The sequence below is a fragment of the Hyperoodon ampullatus genome (genome assembly GCF_949752795.1).
Source record: "Hyperoodon ampullatus genome assembly, chromosome: 1".
In the NCBI taxonomy this organism is placed as follows: domain Eukaryota; kingdom Metazoa; phylum Chordata; class Mammalia; order Artiodactyla; family Ziphiidae; genus Hyperoodon; species Hyperoodon ampullatus.
The window spans coordinates 158,360,045-158,378,168 of NC_136914.1; the positions used below are offsets into that span (position 1 = coordinate 158,360,045).

Sequence of the window (18,124 nt, forward strand, 5' to 3'; positions counted from 1 at the left end):
ATCTTCTCAAAACATCAAAAATAGATGAGACACTGATTTGTAGGAAAGAATGTGTCTGTTGTTGCTATAGTTTAATCACAAAAGTCAGCATTGTTTCTCTGACCTTCACGTGGATCAATGACAAGAAGTCTGGGCCACATTTGGCCCACTGGCCACTAGCATCCACATATGGTTTAGCAGCTCAAGAAAAAAAATTCAGGTGAGGATCACAGGTAGTCAATTAATGACAGATTATTTTCCCCCCAAAATCAGATGCTGGAATTAAGGTCAAATGGGCAAATCACACTCAAAATTCACTCTCTAACATTCCTGCAACATGATCTCCAAAGTGCCCTTAAAATAACCCCTAAGTCATTACTTTAACTAGAAAAAGAAACATGTCTCAACTGGCAAAGCAAACATAGCTCTTTAATGTCACATGTTCCAAGCCTCTTCTGTTTGACTGCAATCTAAGACTTTACTCTTAAAAATTCATCCTAACTGATGTAACTGGGGTTCTGAGAGTTGGACAATGTTTTCTGACACTGAGCTGGACAATGTTATCAAATAAGTCGGGGGAAAATTAAACTCCCACATCAGTTCTATATAATATTTCTTATGTAATCTAATCACACTTGGGAGTCAAGTGCCAACATTTGTAAAAAAATAAGGACATGTTGAGTTGCCCAAGCAGGTGGTGGCTCTGGAAAGTGACAAGGGAAAAGCCAACTTAACCTCAGGTGTTGTTGTAACTTGAAAATGATTCTTTTTTCTTTTTTTTTTTTTAATTTCTTTTTATTTTTGGTTGTGTTGGGCTTGTGGTCTTTCTCTAGCTGTGGTGAGCGGAGGCTACTCTCCGTTGTGGTGTGTGGGCTCTAGGCGCGCGGGCTTCAGTAGTTGTGGCACACAGGCTCAGTAATTGTGGCTCGTGGGCTCTAGAGCTCAGGCTCAGTAGTTGTGGCGCACGGGCTTAGTTGCTCCGTGGTGTATGGGATCTTCCTGGACCAGGGCTCGAACCCATGTCCCCTGCATTGGCAGGCGGATTCTTAACCACTGTGCCACCAGGGAAGCCCGAAAATGATTTTCTTAATGTAAATAAGATTGTCTTTCAAATCCTAAGAATCATTTGTAATTTTTGCAATCTACATCATGTTGCTATTCAGACATGGAACACTAAAAGCAGAAAAAAGAACCTTGTCCTCCAGAGTCTGTAATTTAGAAACAGGTGACATAAAGTATGCAAGTTGGCCTTGGGAGAGAAAGAGTAGCTGAAAGAGGCATTAAACAAGTCATTGCTATATTGCTATATTAACGGGACCTGGAAGGAATGGAGGCAGAATTTTTATAGGGCTCCACTGGAAAGGACCTCGAGCTTCCCTATATCATAGGTATAACAAATCCAGAGGGAAGAATCCTACAGATTCCAAGATCTCCAGAGGAAAACAACCCTCCAGCCTTCCTAATATCCTGTATTCTAGTGTTGAATATCCTATTTTCAAGTCTAACTTCCCTCTGTAGTAAAAACTGAAATAAAAGGGCCTCTGATTGTTACCACTATAAAATACTATCTGTTAAACGATCTCATGAATACAGAATGCAAAACCACTTTATATGACTGATTAAATTTACCCTCACAGTATCCATATAAGGCAGGAGAGAGACAGACATTATCCTCAGTTTACCAGCAGACAAGCAAAAGCACAGGAAGTTAAGTGACTTGCCCGATTTCAGTAAAAATTTCTTATCCCAGTTCCATGGAGAATCTGCTAATACTTCTGGTAGTCAGAAAAAGGCCAGAAACCCATCTTTTTGAGTGGATTTGGAGGAGAGTGAGATTATAGTAATATTAAACAGGAAAGGATGAGAGGGATAGAGAATATCAAAGGTAATTAAAGGCATAAAGGTATTTAGGTTACATTTCTAGGAAGGAAAAGTCGCAGTTAAGAATAAAATCTGTAAGTTAAGAAAATTAAAGTAACCCTGCCAGAATGTTTCAACATAAAATAATCGCTTTGCTCTACTTGCTCTACTACCCAGATTTTGAATCATTAATGAAGTATAGAATTGTTATCTCTTCTGATGTATTACTACAACTATGATTTTTTTTGTTCTCATATTTTAAGTAACATTATTTTTATTAAGAATTTAAACTAATCATAAACTACAGTCAAATATTAAGAATTTAAACTAATCACAAACTACAGTCAAATATTAATCAACCAACTGATTAATAATTTAGAGTATGAAGTTAAAATAAATAAGGATTTCTGCTCTATATAATGTTATATCCCAAGAGCTGTCTGGCTACCTTATTTTATTTTTTTCTTTGGGAAAATCCAATTCAAATTTCTCAAGTACCTATTTAATCTCTATTTAACTTTTAATTTCTGAACTAGACCAAAGAAAATAAGTGCCCGCATCTGCATCTTTGAATCTCAAGCTAACTTTTATTTACCATAATTAAGCAATATCCATTTCCACTTAAGAAATCTTCTAAAAAGTATTGTCATTTTTGGTTTACTTGAAATTTTAACTTTTCTTTCTGTTTTCATTGTGGTAGAAGAGTGGAATTTAGATTAATGCCAAATGAGACTTTAAGAACACATCAGAAAGTGTTATTACTTATCAGGAAGTGTGAAGTAGATTTTTGTTTTTGTTTTTTTAAGTAGGGTAACATTAGCAAAGAGCAGACATAACACCCAGATCTTTGTTTCTTTTTTTTTCAAGATTTTTTTTTTTTGACCTGGACCATTTTTAAAGTCTTCATTGAATTTGTTACAATATTGGCTCTGTTCTTTATGTTTTGGTTTTTTGGCCACAAGGCATGTGGGATCCCAGCTCCCCGACCAGGGATCGAACCCAGACCCCCGCATTGGAAAGTGAAGTCTCAACCACTGGACCACTAGGGAAGTCTCCAGATCTTTGTTTCTAAATACCGTCCCACAGTAAAAGGAATCAGGGCTGGGGCAGAGAGGCTGAAATATTTTGCTGTGAGAAAAAGCAAGGACATATTGCAAGAATGATGGAAACAAGTGAAAAGGACACAGGAGCTGCTTGGAGGTGTTCCCATTGGCCAAATTTGGGATAATTTGAGCACCAAGAAGAATAAGAATAGTAATTGATAACAATTGAATAATAAAAGAATCCACAGGTCCAAAGTGATTCTAAAAAAGAAGAGAACAGAGCTCCTCTTTACACAATGCCAGTGAACACACAGAAACAATGACAGAATCTGAAAAAAACAACTTTATAACCACCATTAAATAATTTGAGCAAAAATTATCCAAAAGTTTGTTGGGGAACAGGATATTCAAACAGTTTCAATGTATCACCCCATAAATCACTTACTAATTACAAAGAGAAGAAGGTGCCTTTCAGTGGAAAAATCTGGTAGTCAGAACCTTAATCTAGTGATCAAATTTAGCACCACCAGTAATAGAACAAACTGACATTATGTGCAATGGGAATGTTATAATATATGATCACCTAGTAATATTCTTGCAAAAAAGGTTTAACTAGTATCTAATAATGAGGAAACCTTAGACAAATATAGATTGTGCAATATTCTACCAAGCAGTTGACCTGGACTCTTGAAAAATGTTATTGTCAAGAAGGAAAAAAAAAGTAGATCTAGAACTCTTCTAAATTAAAGAAGACCAAAGAGGAATGTCAACTAAATGAAATATATAATCCTTGATTGGACCTGGATCAGAAAAAACCATAAAAATCATTTGGAGATAATCTGGGAAATCTAATTATGGACTGTTTATTACATAATATTATTGTACCTATGCTAAACTTCTTAAGTGTGATAATGGTACGCATGCTGAAGTATATAGGTACAAAGAGCCATTATGTCTGTAAGTTACTTTCCAATGGCTCACTAATATGTGTATATGTGTGTGTGTATATGTGTGTGTGTATAAATATATATATATATAGAGAGAGAGAAGAGTGTGCATACATGCAAATATGTTAACAAATGTACATGAAGAGTATATGGCTATTTACTGTTGCTATACTTTCGATTCCTCTGTGGATTTGAAATTTTCAAACACAAAAATGGGAAAAAAATTTATAAACATGAGTAGATAATATGTATACTTTGACAGATATTTCTTAACATGTGAGCTGTTGTTCACTTAGTGCACTCTAGAGAAGAGGGTAAGGCACACATGCTGGAGTTAGACTGCTGGGTCCCAGCTCTACCACTTGGGAAATGAATGACCCATGCAGATTACCCAGCTTCTCTCTGATCTAAAATGAAGATCATAGGTTGAACCGGAGGAAGTTGTCAGCACTGCCATTTTTTACTTACAAAATAGTAAAGCAACATGGTGCATATAGAATTTACCCATAGGTTTATTGGGATGATTAAATGAGAAAATCCAAATAAAGTACTTAGAACAGTACCCATCTCATAGTAAGAGCTCAATAAAATGTTATCTATAATGAGAATTATAAGAATGACAAAGAGGAATAGCGACAGTGTCTAAGAAACTGTATTAAGAACTGGGGGTTTCACCATGCCACTCTCCCCCTTATACTCACTGAGTCATCACTCTGTTTACTTATCATTACACTTATCATACCGGTTCAAACTCTCAGTATGGCATTCAACCCCACATTTCATAATTTGACTCCTGTCTGTCCCACCAGTCTCATCTCCAATCATATCCACAAACAGACCAACTGATGGCAGTTCTCAGGAAGTAACATACTCTAATACTTGCATGCTTTTACATGGAATGTCATTCTTCCCCTTGTCTGATGGACTAACATCTAGACAGGCTTCAATACACAGCTTAAACAGTATTTGCTTTTGCCCCTCCTTATGAGTTTGGAGCCCTCCTCAGTGCTTTCCTAAACCTCTGTGCATACCTCTGCCATAAATTTTATACACATATATTTATATATACACATATATCATGCTTTATTATCACAGTTATTCTTATCCTGCTCCCCCACTAGCTTTGAGCTCTTTAAATACACAGTACCTGCTCTGAAGTCTCATAGTCTCCTGACAAAGACAGACATGACAGGTGTACAAGGTGTTAAAAGAATATAGAAGGAAGAATTTCCCTGCAGACAGGAGGGAGTAGGAAAAATGTCAGAAAAGGTGGCAGGAAGAAATGTGAACTGAATCTTAAAGGATGAGTAGGAATTCACCATGTGGCTGGGTGAAGGGCCTTATTCAGAACAAGCAGCATAAGCAAAGCCAGAGAGGCATGAAGCAGCAGAGGGTCTGGCAATGCGAGGGCAGTCCACTGGGACTGTGTCCACATTGCAAAAAATAGTCCTTTTTAAAATAAGGCAATCATCAGCCTGAAGACTCTCATACTAAGGGAATCAGTATTCTATCCATAATGGCGAACAATAATGGATTATAAACAGTAGATGACACAATCAGATTACACTTTATGTGTTTTCAAGCATGTAATTTGATTTCTTTTAAGAAGCTTCATCAAGAGTTAAGATCTCTAGGGCTGCCCTGGTGGCGCGGTGGTTGAGAGTCCGCCTGCCCATGCAGGGGACACAGGTTCGTGCCCCGGTCCGGGAAGATCCCACGTGCCGCGCGGCGGCTGGGCCCGTGAGCCATGGCCACTGAGCCTGCACGTCCGCAGCCTGTGCTCCGCAATGGGAGAGGCCACAGCGGTGAGAGGCCCACGTATCGCAAAAAAAAAAAAGAGTTAAGATCTCTAATATGTAATAAGGTCATAAGATAGGCAGACAAATTAAATATATCTATCTTCCCAGTAAACAGTCTTTCCTAAAACTACAATCTGCTTATTAAGATTACATCATGTTCACACCTTTTAGGCCTTTTATATAGAAGTGCCTGATCGTTATACCTTCAAAGTACTGACTGAGCTAGACTAGGCACTGCAGAAGCTAAAGATGTATAAGAGACAGTCCCCAGCTTCATGGAACTAACAGCCTAGCAGAACAAATGATATAGATCCACAAGTAACCACAACGCAGGGCAGGATGAGATAGGCTCCGTGCCAGTGTTAATAACTAAATGTAGAGAAAGAAGAGACTTCCTGCCACAAAAATCAGGAAGAAAGAAAGGAGAAGGTGGCATCTGAGCCAGGTCTGGAGGCAGGGCTGATTCTCAGTATGTTCCACTAAGAAAGAATATAAATTTCAAACATAAGTACAGTCATTCATTCCTAACAATGATTTACTTTTAGTTGAGTATTTACTTTTAGGAGTGATAGTGATGGGAAACAGAAAAAGCCAACCAAAAGGGGAAAAAAGATAGAATGTCTATAGAGTGTGATGTTTTTCAGCCTTTGATATAAACAAATGTTGAATTACTCATTTCTTTCGGCTGGAGGCCAAAATGGTAAACTGGAAAGAAAGTTTTTCGAGAATTGAAAACTCTCAGAGAACATTTCAGCCGACAGGCAATATAGTATTTTACCTCTCCCACATTCTTCTGATACTGTGTAACATTGATCCTCTATGGAGGGAGTTGTGAGGATCATTAATGTTGACTGAAGGTGACGGAGGGGAAGGAAGGTTTGGGTAGGACAGGGGTGGAGAGATCATCAAATCACAGCCTGTGCCTCAAATCACAGCCTGTGCCCCTCTCACATCGTGCCCCTGAGCTCCAGGCCCTGGAATCCAACCACGTATCACATCTCTCTACTTCAAAGTCTCATAAGCACTTCACACATATCACATCCAACACTGAAGTCTTCGTCTGCACTTTCTCCCATGTTCTCTAGCTCACCAAATCACACACCAGAAACGCAGGCATCATCCTGGTGTCCAGCTTCCTTACAACCATCCTCACCACCACCAGCCACCATTTTCCTGAATGTGAATCAATGGGAGCCAGTTATTGAACTAAGCGTTTTGCATTTTCTCGTTTGATCCTCATAAAAACCCCGTAAGGTAGGGCTCTTATCTATATTTTACCAAAAAAGAAGCTATTGCTCAGAAAGGTTAGGTAAGTTTCTCAAAAACACAGGTCTGGTAGCAGCCAAGTCTGTCTACGAAGCCTGCACTCCCCAGCACTGTCCTAAAGCATGCCTCCCCATCCTTTCTTTTTCGTATCTTTCAATCCCTATTCTTCCCTCTGTTCCCACCAATACTGCTTAAAACTCAATTTCTCACCAGGTTTACTGTAACAGCCTCTAGTCCCGAGCCTCAAAAGGCTAGCTCTTAATTGCCAATCAGCAAAATGTTCAGAAATTGGCCCCAGAACCCCAAATGCCTACAGATCCTTGGCATCTGCCTGAAGCAGTGAGCCCTATGATAAAAAGGAGTACATGCTTCTCCAAATGGGGCAACGCTAAGCAACTCCAGCCCACCAATTCCTTGCAGCAATGCAGAGCTACTGATTTATCAACAAAGCCTGATACCCATTTTTCCTCAGAAACACTGGCGACCATTTCGAAAAATGTTAACACTCTCTGTGTGCAAAATCAAATTCACCCGTATGCTAGATCTGACCCATTGGCACCAGCTTATAACTTATGAAACATAAATCTGATTATGTTATTCCCCTGCTTAAAATCTGTACAATGTCCCTCTGCAACTTTGGGATAAACACTACTCTATTTAAGATGACATCAAAGGCCTTCCATGAGTCAGCCCATTCCTACCTCTCCCACAGCATCTCTCATCAGATATCCTTCAAACACATACTCCAATGTCAAATGAAGGTTCTTACATTTCCTGGAATGTGCCTCTCACTCTGGCTTCTGAAGTTTCAGTGCATTTTTCTGTCTGGCCAGGGTGCCCTTTACTTGACTTACTTATCCCTCGGGATTTAGCTAGGCCACCAGTCCATCACTCTTGGGTGGGGATACTGCCCACTGAGACGTGCTCTCACAAGATCCTATCTCAAAACACACCTCTCATCCAATATTGTCTTCATCTGTGGGCCTTCAACATTGACAGGGAATGACATAAATGCCTGTAGCTTCATCTTACTAACGTATCTGCAGTGGCTGGCACAGGATCAGACAGGTAATCGCCCTTAGTTATGTAGCTATTGAATGAATGAATCAACTGAACACTACTGAGTCTGTGAAATCTTCCTTGATCCTCTCCAGCAGGAAGTAATTCTTCCTCTAAACAGCCTCAACTCTTTATCCTTAACTCTTGCCTACTGTAGAATCCTGGAAGGAATAAGAGACAACCATCTTACCAAATCAGCTCCTCCCAAGCAAGAGTCCATGTTTTACTAATCTCTGTATCTCTGCCAGCCCCTAACGTAGCTCCTTCCCTCTAGTAAACTCTCAAATGTGTGTCAAATAAATGACTAAGTAACTCTACATGTAATTCTACAATTCAATTCTCGATCCTTCCAGTTCCTTTTCCTTGGGTTAGGTAACCAAAACCCTACTTCACTCTGACATTTGCAACTGGATGTCATTAAAGAAGTGTAAAAGGAATGGTTCAAAAGCACAGATGGTCATCCAATGACAGTTTTTATTTTAGAAATGAATAACCTGAGAAATATTCTACTACTTCCAATGGACTTTTTCCAAACGATGGGCATGGTAAACAAAATGTATTTTAAAACATGCTATACCATGGATGCCACCATGGACTCTAGTAAAAATAAAACACTGTTTCAAAGTTCATTTGTATTTTTTATATTGACCATACAATAATAATAGCAAACATTTATCAAGAACTGTTCTGCATGAGGCATTCTCCTTATGGCCAGCAACGATCTTGCCAAGTAGGTTTAAAGATTAGGAAATTGTGGCTCAGAAGATTTAAATAAAATATCTAGTATGTCATAGTTGGTGAGTCACAGGAACAGGTCCTGAACCCGCATCTGTTGGTGACAAAGCCCACAATATACTCTGTTTGTTATGACCTCCTTAACCTCTGCCATAGCTCTGCTAGTTAATACTATAGCTGATAGTAAATATAAGATACATATGCTTTGGTTTTTTAAGTGTCCTTGAACAGAGAAATTTCTTAACTTTTATTTCTAGAACTATCAATTTTGTTCCCAAGTGATTTTATTAAAATCTCCCCTTAAAAACATTTTCTCTGACATGTCATAGTATCTTCCATCTATCAGTTTAAAGTACATTGTCTTCTTGGCCCCAACTCCATTAAATAGAATTTCACATATTTCACCAAAAATTTCCACAAAAGTTTCACAAGGGTGATTTGTTAGGTAACACTGTTCACTTCCAAAAATATTTAAAACAAGAAACACTTTACGCACCAAAACAATAGCATGAATACTACAAGGTGCTATTATAACATCTTACATATCTTATACAATAAAAATATTTCTTACCTGATTCTTTCCATGGAGAATTAATGAATATGAGATACAATTCCCTCAGGTTAATGATAGGATGGTGTTAGTAATTTCATTTGGTGGACTTTTTTTTTTTGCTTCTTTAAGTATTAAAAACATAAACTGTCCTTTAGGTTAGAATGGAGGTCAATTTATTAGATTCATAAAACAGGAGAAAGGAATTATAAACTGAAAGGGAAAAGTTTAATGTAATAACTGAAATAAAATTATGAACAGAAGAAACACATCTCTAAGGAATATAGTTCCCCCCCACCAAAAGCAACTCAAAAACACAACTAGTGTTAAGTTTTATTAATAACTTTGTAAAGTTATTATTTAGAAGTACTGTATGTCTTTCAAGACATAGATTAGCCAAAATTATTTCAAAAAATATGTTCATCTAACCTTTGAGCTGGCACCTTATCCTGGCTATTCTCTGCCTTAAGACGTAGAAAGCTGCAAAACAAATGTCCAAAAAAAGAAATTCCAGATCTTTTCTCTGTAAGGAGGCTGGACTTGGGTATTTATCAACTTGTTACATTCCCGGAGACTTACACATATGCAACTCTCAGTGCTTTTCTGAAACAAACAAAAAAATCTAGGACATGTTCAAAATAGTAATATTTTAGTCACCATTTTGTCATTAAGAAACATTTTGTAACAAATATATTAACCAATAATTGAAGTGTGCTATTCTTTCATAGTTCAAATTCTAAATTAAAGTATTTCAGACCTTTTGTGACACTGTACCTTCCAATCCAATTTTTCATTTTCAGAATATTAATTTTTGGTTCCAAGAGACAGTATCCTTTTATTTAAATGAGTATTGGACAAAATATCTGAAAAAAATTAAAACTTTTGATAAATTAGTAACCAAGTCTGGTAGTTTTTAAATTGATATATCTTTACTTACCTGTTTCTTACATACTGTGTGTTCCCTTTTCTCTCCAACTTTGTGGAGGAAATATTAAGGTTTTTTTTTCTTTCCTTCCACAGCATTTTCTTCTTGCATGGCTGCTTTGGTTGTCAATAGCAACAAGAATTAGTGTGAAAGCTCAGCCATTTCACTTGAAGATACATAAATTACCCATTTTAATGAAAGTAAATGGAAGAAACTTGAAACACTATTAATAATGGTCAGCATTCGACCAACCTAGAGATCCTAGAGGTAAGGGAAGAGATGATTGTATGACTTCTCTTTTGGATTAATGTCTTTCCACTTGTGTGCTTATTTGTGTAATTTAAAATTAGGTGAATGGAGCCTTCTTTTAGGTAATATTAGAAGAAAAAAATTCTAAGTCCAATTTGATTCAATTAAAGTAATAATCTAATTATCGATCCAGAATGATTGCTCTGTACTTTTAAAGGTACACATTACGTTTGCTTGTTAGAGGTTTTTTTTTGTGTTGGTTAGGTTTATAACTTTAAAAGAACTCACCATATCTTGATGTTGCTACATTTCTTTAAAAAAAGTAATGAAATATATCAGGCATAATCTAAGCAAAAAGCTGAAAATAAATCAAAGTATAAATTGCAAATTATATTCTGGATGACATATTAAAGAAAACTGTTTATGACTATGGTTATGTATGAGAAGGGAAAAATATAAAAGGATACCGTTTCTTTAATACTCTTTAAATGCCAATTTTGAAAAATCTAATTTATCAAGAAAAAATATTAAATGATTTTAAACAAAGGTAAAACAAGCCAATAAAGAATAGCAAACGTCATTATTTTCTAAGTAGTTATATTAGTACCAAGCATCCAACAGTTCTGTATAGTTTATTTTTGTTCATAATATCTTAAGTTGGGTCACATTTCTCTTACTTAACTTAAATCAGCCTTGACACACATAGATTTAGCGCGTTTTATGTTATCAGTATGTATAGCCATTAAGTAAGACTTCTTAGCATGAAATTTTAGCCAATGCCCCATATTCTAAAATTTGCATTTTAAAACTATACAAAACTGCATTTTAAATCAAAGCAATTTTAAACATGGAGAAGATTATTTCCAGAAAGTTTCTGGAATCTATTCTCTATTGACACGTAAGGAAATTTTCATAGGCAACCATCACCACGGTTTTTGTGAAAGCTGCCAAAAATAAATGCCCTACATGTATTGTTTTGTGGTATAAACCCCACTAAAAAGCACTAAAATAGGATTCATTAGTAGCACATAATATAGAAAAATCTGTCCCATTTTTTCCTGATAACCTGCTTCCCGACAGCCACTGTAAAGAGCCACAGTGGTTAACACATGCAATCTCGCCAGCAAAGCCACCCGGTGAGAATTCACAACTGTAGAACTCTCTCCTGCGACTTGTCCCAGACCACTGCTTCAGTTCACCTGAGGGCTCTCAGTGACACTACACTCTACTGAGGGGTCTCAGTGATTATCAGGCATGGTTAAAGATCATTAGCACCCTAATGATTTTATAAAATTGTGACTAATATAAACCAGAGAAACTGAACTATTCGGGGATGACTTTTCTTGCCTGCTAAACACAGGTTACAGATTTGGAGTCCATCCTGGGCTTTGGACAGAGTTAGGGAAAATGAGGGAAAAGAAACCCAAAGGAACTGAGCCTGCTTATTAGCCAAAGGTATCCCTATCTTCTGGCATATCGTCAGACAGTCTCTTAAGCATGATACAGGCACCTCTTTCCAGGTGATAAATGCCAGGTACATAGATGAAAGGGAATGGTCCTCTCTGACACTGTACTTCTACCTTCTAACCCTAATCTCTAGCTAGAAAAAAAGTAAATCTAAGATGTTCTCCATACCCCAACACTAAATTTCACATATTTCTCATTGTCAAACAAGTTAATATTAGCCTGGCAAACTCTATTCATAGACAGCTCTCCAACTCTGCATGTTTATAACACCAACATCCAGGACAACAGATCCCACGTCCACGAATAGCATTTTGAGTAAGAATTTGGATGACCCCAACTTTCAGTCTACTGCTTTATAGGCATTAAAGCTATAGCATTCATCAGACCTCAACACAAGATTAGAGAACAGAACATTTAACAAATCTACAAATCATTTCTTCATAATTTTATATTTTCTCCCCCTATTTACCTGTTTCAAAAAAACACAATTCTGCCTTAATTAGGAGATAAACTATACAGGGGAATATCCTAATTTTTGGCCATACATAGACACTAAGGTTCAATGAACCTTTTAATTCATCAGTAAACACTCAATTGAGTTTTGATTTAAAAACTCAGTCCAAGGGACAAAAGAAATTGAAACCACCATTGTCTATATGAAACACCACGAAATATTTATGTAATCAGATGAGCTGGGACAATTTACCCAGTAGAAACTATTGCCACAGTAAGTTACATAATATAAAATCAACTCTAAACATCCATGTACATTAAAAAAAAACACACTTAAGCATGAGCTGCAATTTGTTTTTCTATTATTTGCTATTTGTTGGCATGAAAGCATTTGTCAGATAGTTACCAAGTACCTACAAAATCTTAACATTAAAATAAAATAGGAGGTAACAAAGGCTTTAGAAAAATATTTTGGATGGCAGGAAGCTTATGTTCAGAAAATCTATCCAAGGAGTTAGTCTCTGTGCTAAACACACACCTTTGACCATTTAGGGATTTTTCATAGAAACTGAGTTTGAAAACTCTGATCTATAAAAACAAGGCTAGAGATTTTTGAAAAACAACACTGTTTTTGGCAAAGTAAGCATAAATCCAGAAATGTCTAATAGTTTCTTCTTTTGTGTACATTAGCACAAATTTAAACTGTGATGACATAGTTCCTAAAAGTTCAGAATAAGTCAGTAATATTTACAAAAGACAACCTTAACCTTGTGAGCTGATGATGTTATAATAGGAAAACAATGTCAGTTTTGGAGAGTTTATATCATTAATCTACAGGACCATTAAAGAGATACTAACTAAATGAAGTGTTCAGTTTTAAAATTTATTTCATTCTAGACTATCCTCATGCAAATTACCTACAGCAAATTCTTAGTCTCAGGCTGGCTTTCCACAGCATCTAACACCTACCAAGGCTGTCTCCAGCCTTTGGTTAATATATGGCAGAAAATGAGGGCTTCTAATTAAATATAATTAGAAGAAAAACTGTTTCTTCTACAAAATCAACTACTATATTATAAAGCTATGAAACCAATTTGATTATTCATATCTCTTTTTCCTTCTATCAGACGTAAAAATAACAAGTTGACTTAACAGTGTTTCATCAGGCTAAGTTAAAACTAAAATTCTTGAGACTATGAAAGAATATGTAATAACTCATGGATATCTACACTATTTTACCATACATAATAATACATTATCACATCTAGGCTGTAACATACTCTTTTTTTTTTTTTTTTTTTTTTTGCGGTACGCGGGCCTCTCACTGTTGTGGCCCCTCCCCCTGCGGAGCACAGGCTCCGGACGCGCAGGCTCAGCGGCCATGGCTCACGGGCCCAGCCGCTCCGCGGCATGTGAGATCTTCCCAGACCGGGGCACGAACCCGTGTCCCCTGCATCGGCAGGCGGACTCTAAACCACTGCGCCACCAGGGAAGCCCTATACTCTTTTATGCTGGCTTTATAAGGAATTTTTTTAGTAGTTATATTATGACCATAATTATCTCAACTAGGCACTAGTAGTAATTACGTGATGAAATTGGAAAATTTTAAATGAAGCTTTAGTGCATTAAAATGCACTAAATATAATTTAAAATGCACAAATATAAATTTCTTTATATTTGATATTACTTAACTGAACTCTATACCTTGTAACACACTGGTGAATTTTAAGTAACTAGATATACATTTTGAAACCAATTTTCTCTGGTAGATTCCCAGGGATGCACTGTCAATCACATTAGGCCTATGCTACAGTATTTTTCTATGGTCAGCGATTGATATCACTTTGAAATTTTTTCAAGTGAAATTGTCTTGGCTACATTCTATTATATTTGAGAACTGATCATTTATTTATTCCCACAAAGAAATGTAAGATCTTGGCCCTGGTAATGTAAACTCCTTGGCGCCCCCCCAGGTTGATATAGGGTGACAATTCTTGGACAGGTTAGATTCTTGGTTGGTGCTGATCTCTGGGGAAAGGCATTCAAAGTCCCTTTCTCTGTTTCTCCCAAGGAGATGGGGCACTTACTGGATTGGGGCCCTCTCCAGACACATCTTGTTGAGCCTTTTTCTTTTTTTTTTCTTTTCTTGACAGAGAGATTCTCCTAGGGCATATGTATCCCAGAGTTTCAGGTTCCATTGCCAATGGAGTTTCAGGAGTGCGTGAGGATTAATCTTTCCTCATACCCCAGTGAAAACAAGTTAAGTTTGTGTCTGGACGGTGACATGAGACTCTGCTTTGAGTCTATTCAGGCCCCAGTGGCTTATTTAAAGCAGCCCTCCATGACATCCAGATGAGCTAGAATAAAAACTAAGGTTCATTTGGGCTCCTTTGCACACCTATAACAATCAGGAGCTTTGGGGAAATGAGCACTGGTCAAAGATTTTGTTGTTCCTGGGCTCACTGGCCCTTATTCCAGGTAACAGCATAAGTAGGATAAATGATGCCTGGAAGCAATGTTTGTGCCTCACCTCTTACCCCAAGTTATAATTTGCATGAAAATGAGTAAGTACATACAAAATGGTAATGACTTTTTATACTAATATTCGATGAATACAAAAATAATAACTCATACAAAATTGATACAAAAAATTCTCCGATTTCTTTGCAGAGCCTCCTAATACTGGATCCTAGGAGACACCTATCTGTATTCCATTCCCAATGCCTCTGGGTACCAATTCCATCAACTGCTGACTGATTTTTAAAATACATGGGCTGAAAAAAAAAGAAAAGAAAAAATATATGGACTAGCTTTTAATTAATATTACAGCAAACTTGACAGACTAGCTTTTAATTAATATTACAGCAAACTTGACATTGTTAGAGATCCTAACTTGAAACTGTCTTTTGTCTAACCTAGAATTGTCCACCCAAAGCCCTATACTATACAGTTCACCCATCACTGCTAGATATTCTGGGCTGAATCAAGCTGAGTCATCAGAAAGTTAAGTATGTATAATGTTTCTTAAGCTGCTTGTAAAATAGTTTTCTATGAACTGCAGTTCTAGAGTAAGGGTCTCTTCTTAGGTTGGAGGCTCTTCTATGGAACATCTTTACAAAACCACCACTTGCTTCATGATAAAAACGTTGCTGTAGCCCCTTCCACTCCATCATTCAACCCCACTCTCTGAAGACCACATGAAAGTCTTTTTTCAGTACTATGTGTGGGAAAAGCCATAATTTCCCCAAATAACTGGCTTGATTTTTCCCTAACAAACAACATGAATTATATAAGCAATGAAACTTCCCTTTTTCCTTTGGCTAGCAGAAACTAAGAGCTAAATTATGAAACATAATTTAAATCCTATGGCTTACATATCTGCACTTATTAACTCGCCTCCCAACATCTTATCTTTTATTCTATCCTTTTTTCTTCCTCTAGCCACTGTTAATTCTATCTTCCTATTTTACTGCATTCATTCCTGGAAGCCACTTCACATCCTTTCCCAAACAAGGTAGGGCATAAAAACATAGAAATAAATCTATTCTATTCGTCTTTTAAGGTATCTTCTAAGGAATCAAAAATAGAAAATGACTGAATGGAAGGCTTCCACTCTGTAATATTATCCATGATTTAATCGCCTTCAAGTTACATATGTTATATAAGACAATTTATAAAACTAAAATGAGAGCTCTTCAACAATTGTACTTACATAAAAATAGGATGACTATCTCTCCCATATCTGTATGTATATAACAGTGATGATGAATATGTAAAGATATCCACTACAGCATATTTTGTAAAAACAAAATATTGAAAAACCCCCTAAATGTACATAAATAGATGAATGTGTAAAGATATTCACTACAGCATATTTTGTAAAAACAAAATATTGAAAACCACCTAAATGTACATAAATAGGGGATTTTTAATTAATTAATTTAAAATTAATTATGGTACATCCATATTTAAAAGAGATATGATACACCCATATTTAAAAGAATGAGTCAGGTTTACATGAGTTGATAAGGACTAGCCTCCAAAATGTAATATTACATGAAAAAAGAAGGTACAGACTAGTTTTATTTCATGCCATCATTTTATGAACAAGGAAAATTTTGGAAATGCCTAGAAATCTCTGCAAAGATCAACAGGGAACAGTGGTGGCCTGCTGGAGTCTGGAACTAGGTGTCAGGAAAACAGAGAAGTTAGAAAGACTTACCTTCACTGCCTTCTCTCTCTCCCAATCTGGTTCTTTTAATTTTTAACTTATGCATGCATTTCTTAATTTTTAAAAATAAGATGACTTAAGATATAATTGGAATAAGGATTAGAATAACTAATGGAAATGATATGCCCCTACAGTTCTTTTTTTTTTTCCCCCTTTGGCTGCGCCACGTGGCTTGTGGGATCTTAGTCCCCCGACCAGGGATTGAACCCGGGACCTCGGCAGTAAAAGTGCAGAGGCCTAACCACTGGACCGCCAGGGAAGTCCCACCCCTACAGTTTCAAAGTCACTTTTTAAAAGTATTTTGGTACAATAGTTTAATATTTCCTGAAAATACTCATGTCATAGCAGGTGTCCCAAAAAACTTTATTCAGGTATCAAAATTCTACATACTCCTCCCTAACAGGTAATGGGTCTAGTAAAAAAGCAAACACTATATACATAGCTGTAAGAATTATGGCTGAACTATAAACATAATAAAAGGTCAACGAACTAAGCAATTCCTAAAAGAATGTATGAGTCTTTCTTATAAGTAAAAAGGACCTCACATCCATAAAGAGTAGACAACTGACAGGCAGGATGCCAGGTGGGGATCCTGGCTAATGGACAACCTCACCCCATACTCCCATCCAGTTGCCTCTAGTCCAAGATTAAACAGATGGAAAATGGGGGCATAGGGACCTTCACTGACTTGTCAGAGGGTTTTTTGGGGAAAAAAGTAGGGATTAGAGCATCCTAGAGTCAAGCAACAGATCAGATTCTGGATGTGGAATTGCCAGAGCCTTAAGTCAGCATTGCAATCCAGTCTTTTGTTTACTTGCTTACTACCAAGGAAGAAACCATTGGCCACCTGGTCAAAATTACAACTGTATATGTCATTTGACCACATATAAAAGTTACCTTGAAGAACAATAGTTTTTTCAATGTATGTTTAAGGTTGCTTATTTTAGAATTGTTAGCAAAAGATTAGAATCAACGTAAATGTCCACCAATAAGAAACTGGTTAACAAATTATGGTATAGCCATACAGTGGAATGCTACACATCCATAAAAAAGTGAGCAGGCTCTTCATGTGCTGATGATAAAGAAAGTCTTTCAAGATGCATTTTTAGGAAAAAGAAAGTAAAATGGTGTATATAGCATGCTATATATAAGAATATATATATATATAAGATATATAAGAATTTACCCATACGTATGTAAAGTATTTCTGAAAGGTATACAAAAACCTGGTAACATTTATTGCTCTAAGGAGGGGTATTTGAGGCGATGAACGCATTTTCTCTTATAAAATAAATAAATATTTTTAAAAGACTGAAGGGAAAAAATGTTAAACCTGCACAAAATCGGTGGGAAAGGGGCAAAAGTATCTGTTATGGCGGTGGGGGAGGGGAGGAGTGATGAGGATTAGACCATTATAACCCTTCTCTCGTTCCCTTTCATCTCCCCCGTGATGAAGGCGCAGCTCCTGTGATGAATATCTTCCATTACTCACTGAAGGAAACTGCAGGGAATCACTCAGCATCTCTGGATTCGCTTTAAAAGCATGCAGTTGATTCAACTG

General features: G+C 36.8%; 1 protein-coding gene across 1 annotated transcript in view; it reads right to left on the reverse strand.

Annotated features, from left to right (window-relative positions):
• The window catches only part of NPNT (nephronectin), a gene marked incomplete at its 3' end in the record, with an annotated part of 74,763 nt that overhangs the window by 47,602 nt on the left and 9,037 nt on the right, over positions 1–18,124 (reverse strand). The window contains exon 3 of the mRNA XM_079707566.1: positions 9,668–9,718. Coding sequence (XP_079563692.1) covers positions 9,668–9,718 — 51 coding nt within the window. The remainder of the gene's footprint in view (positions 1–9,667; positions 9,719–18,124) is intronic.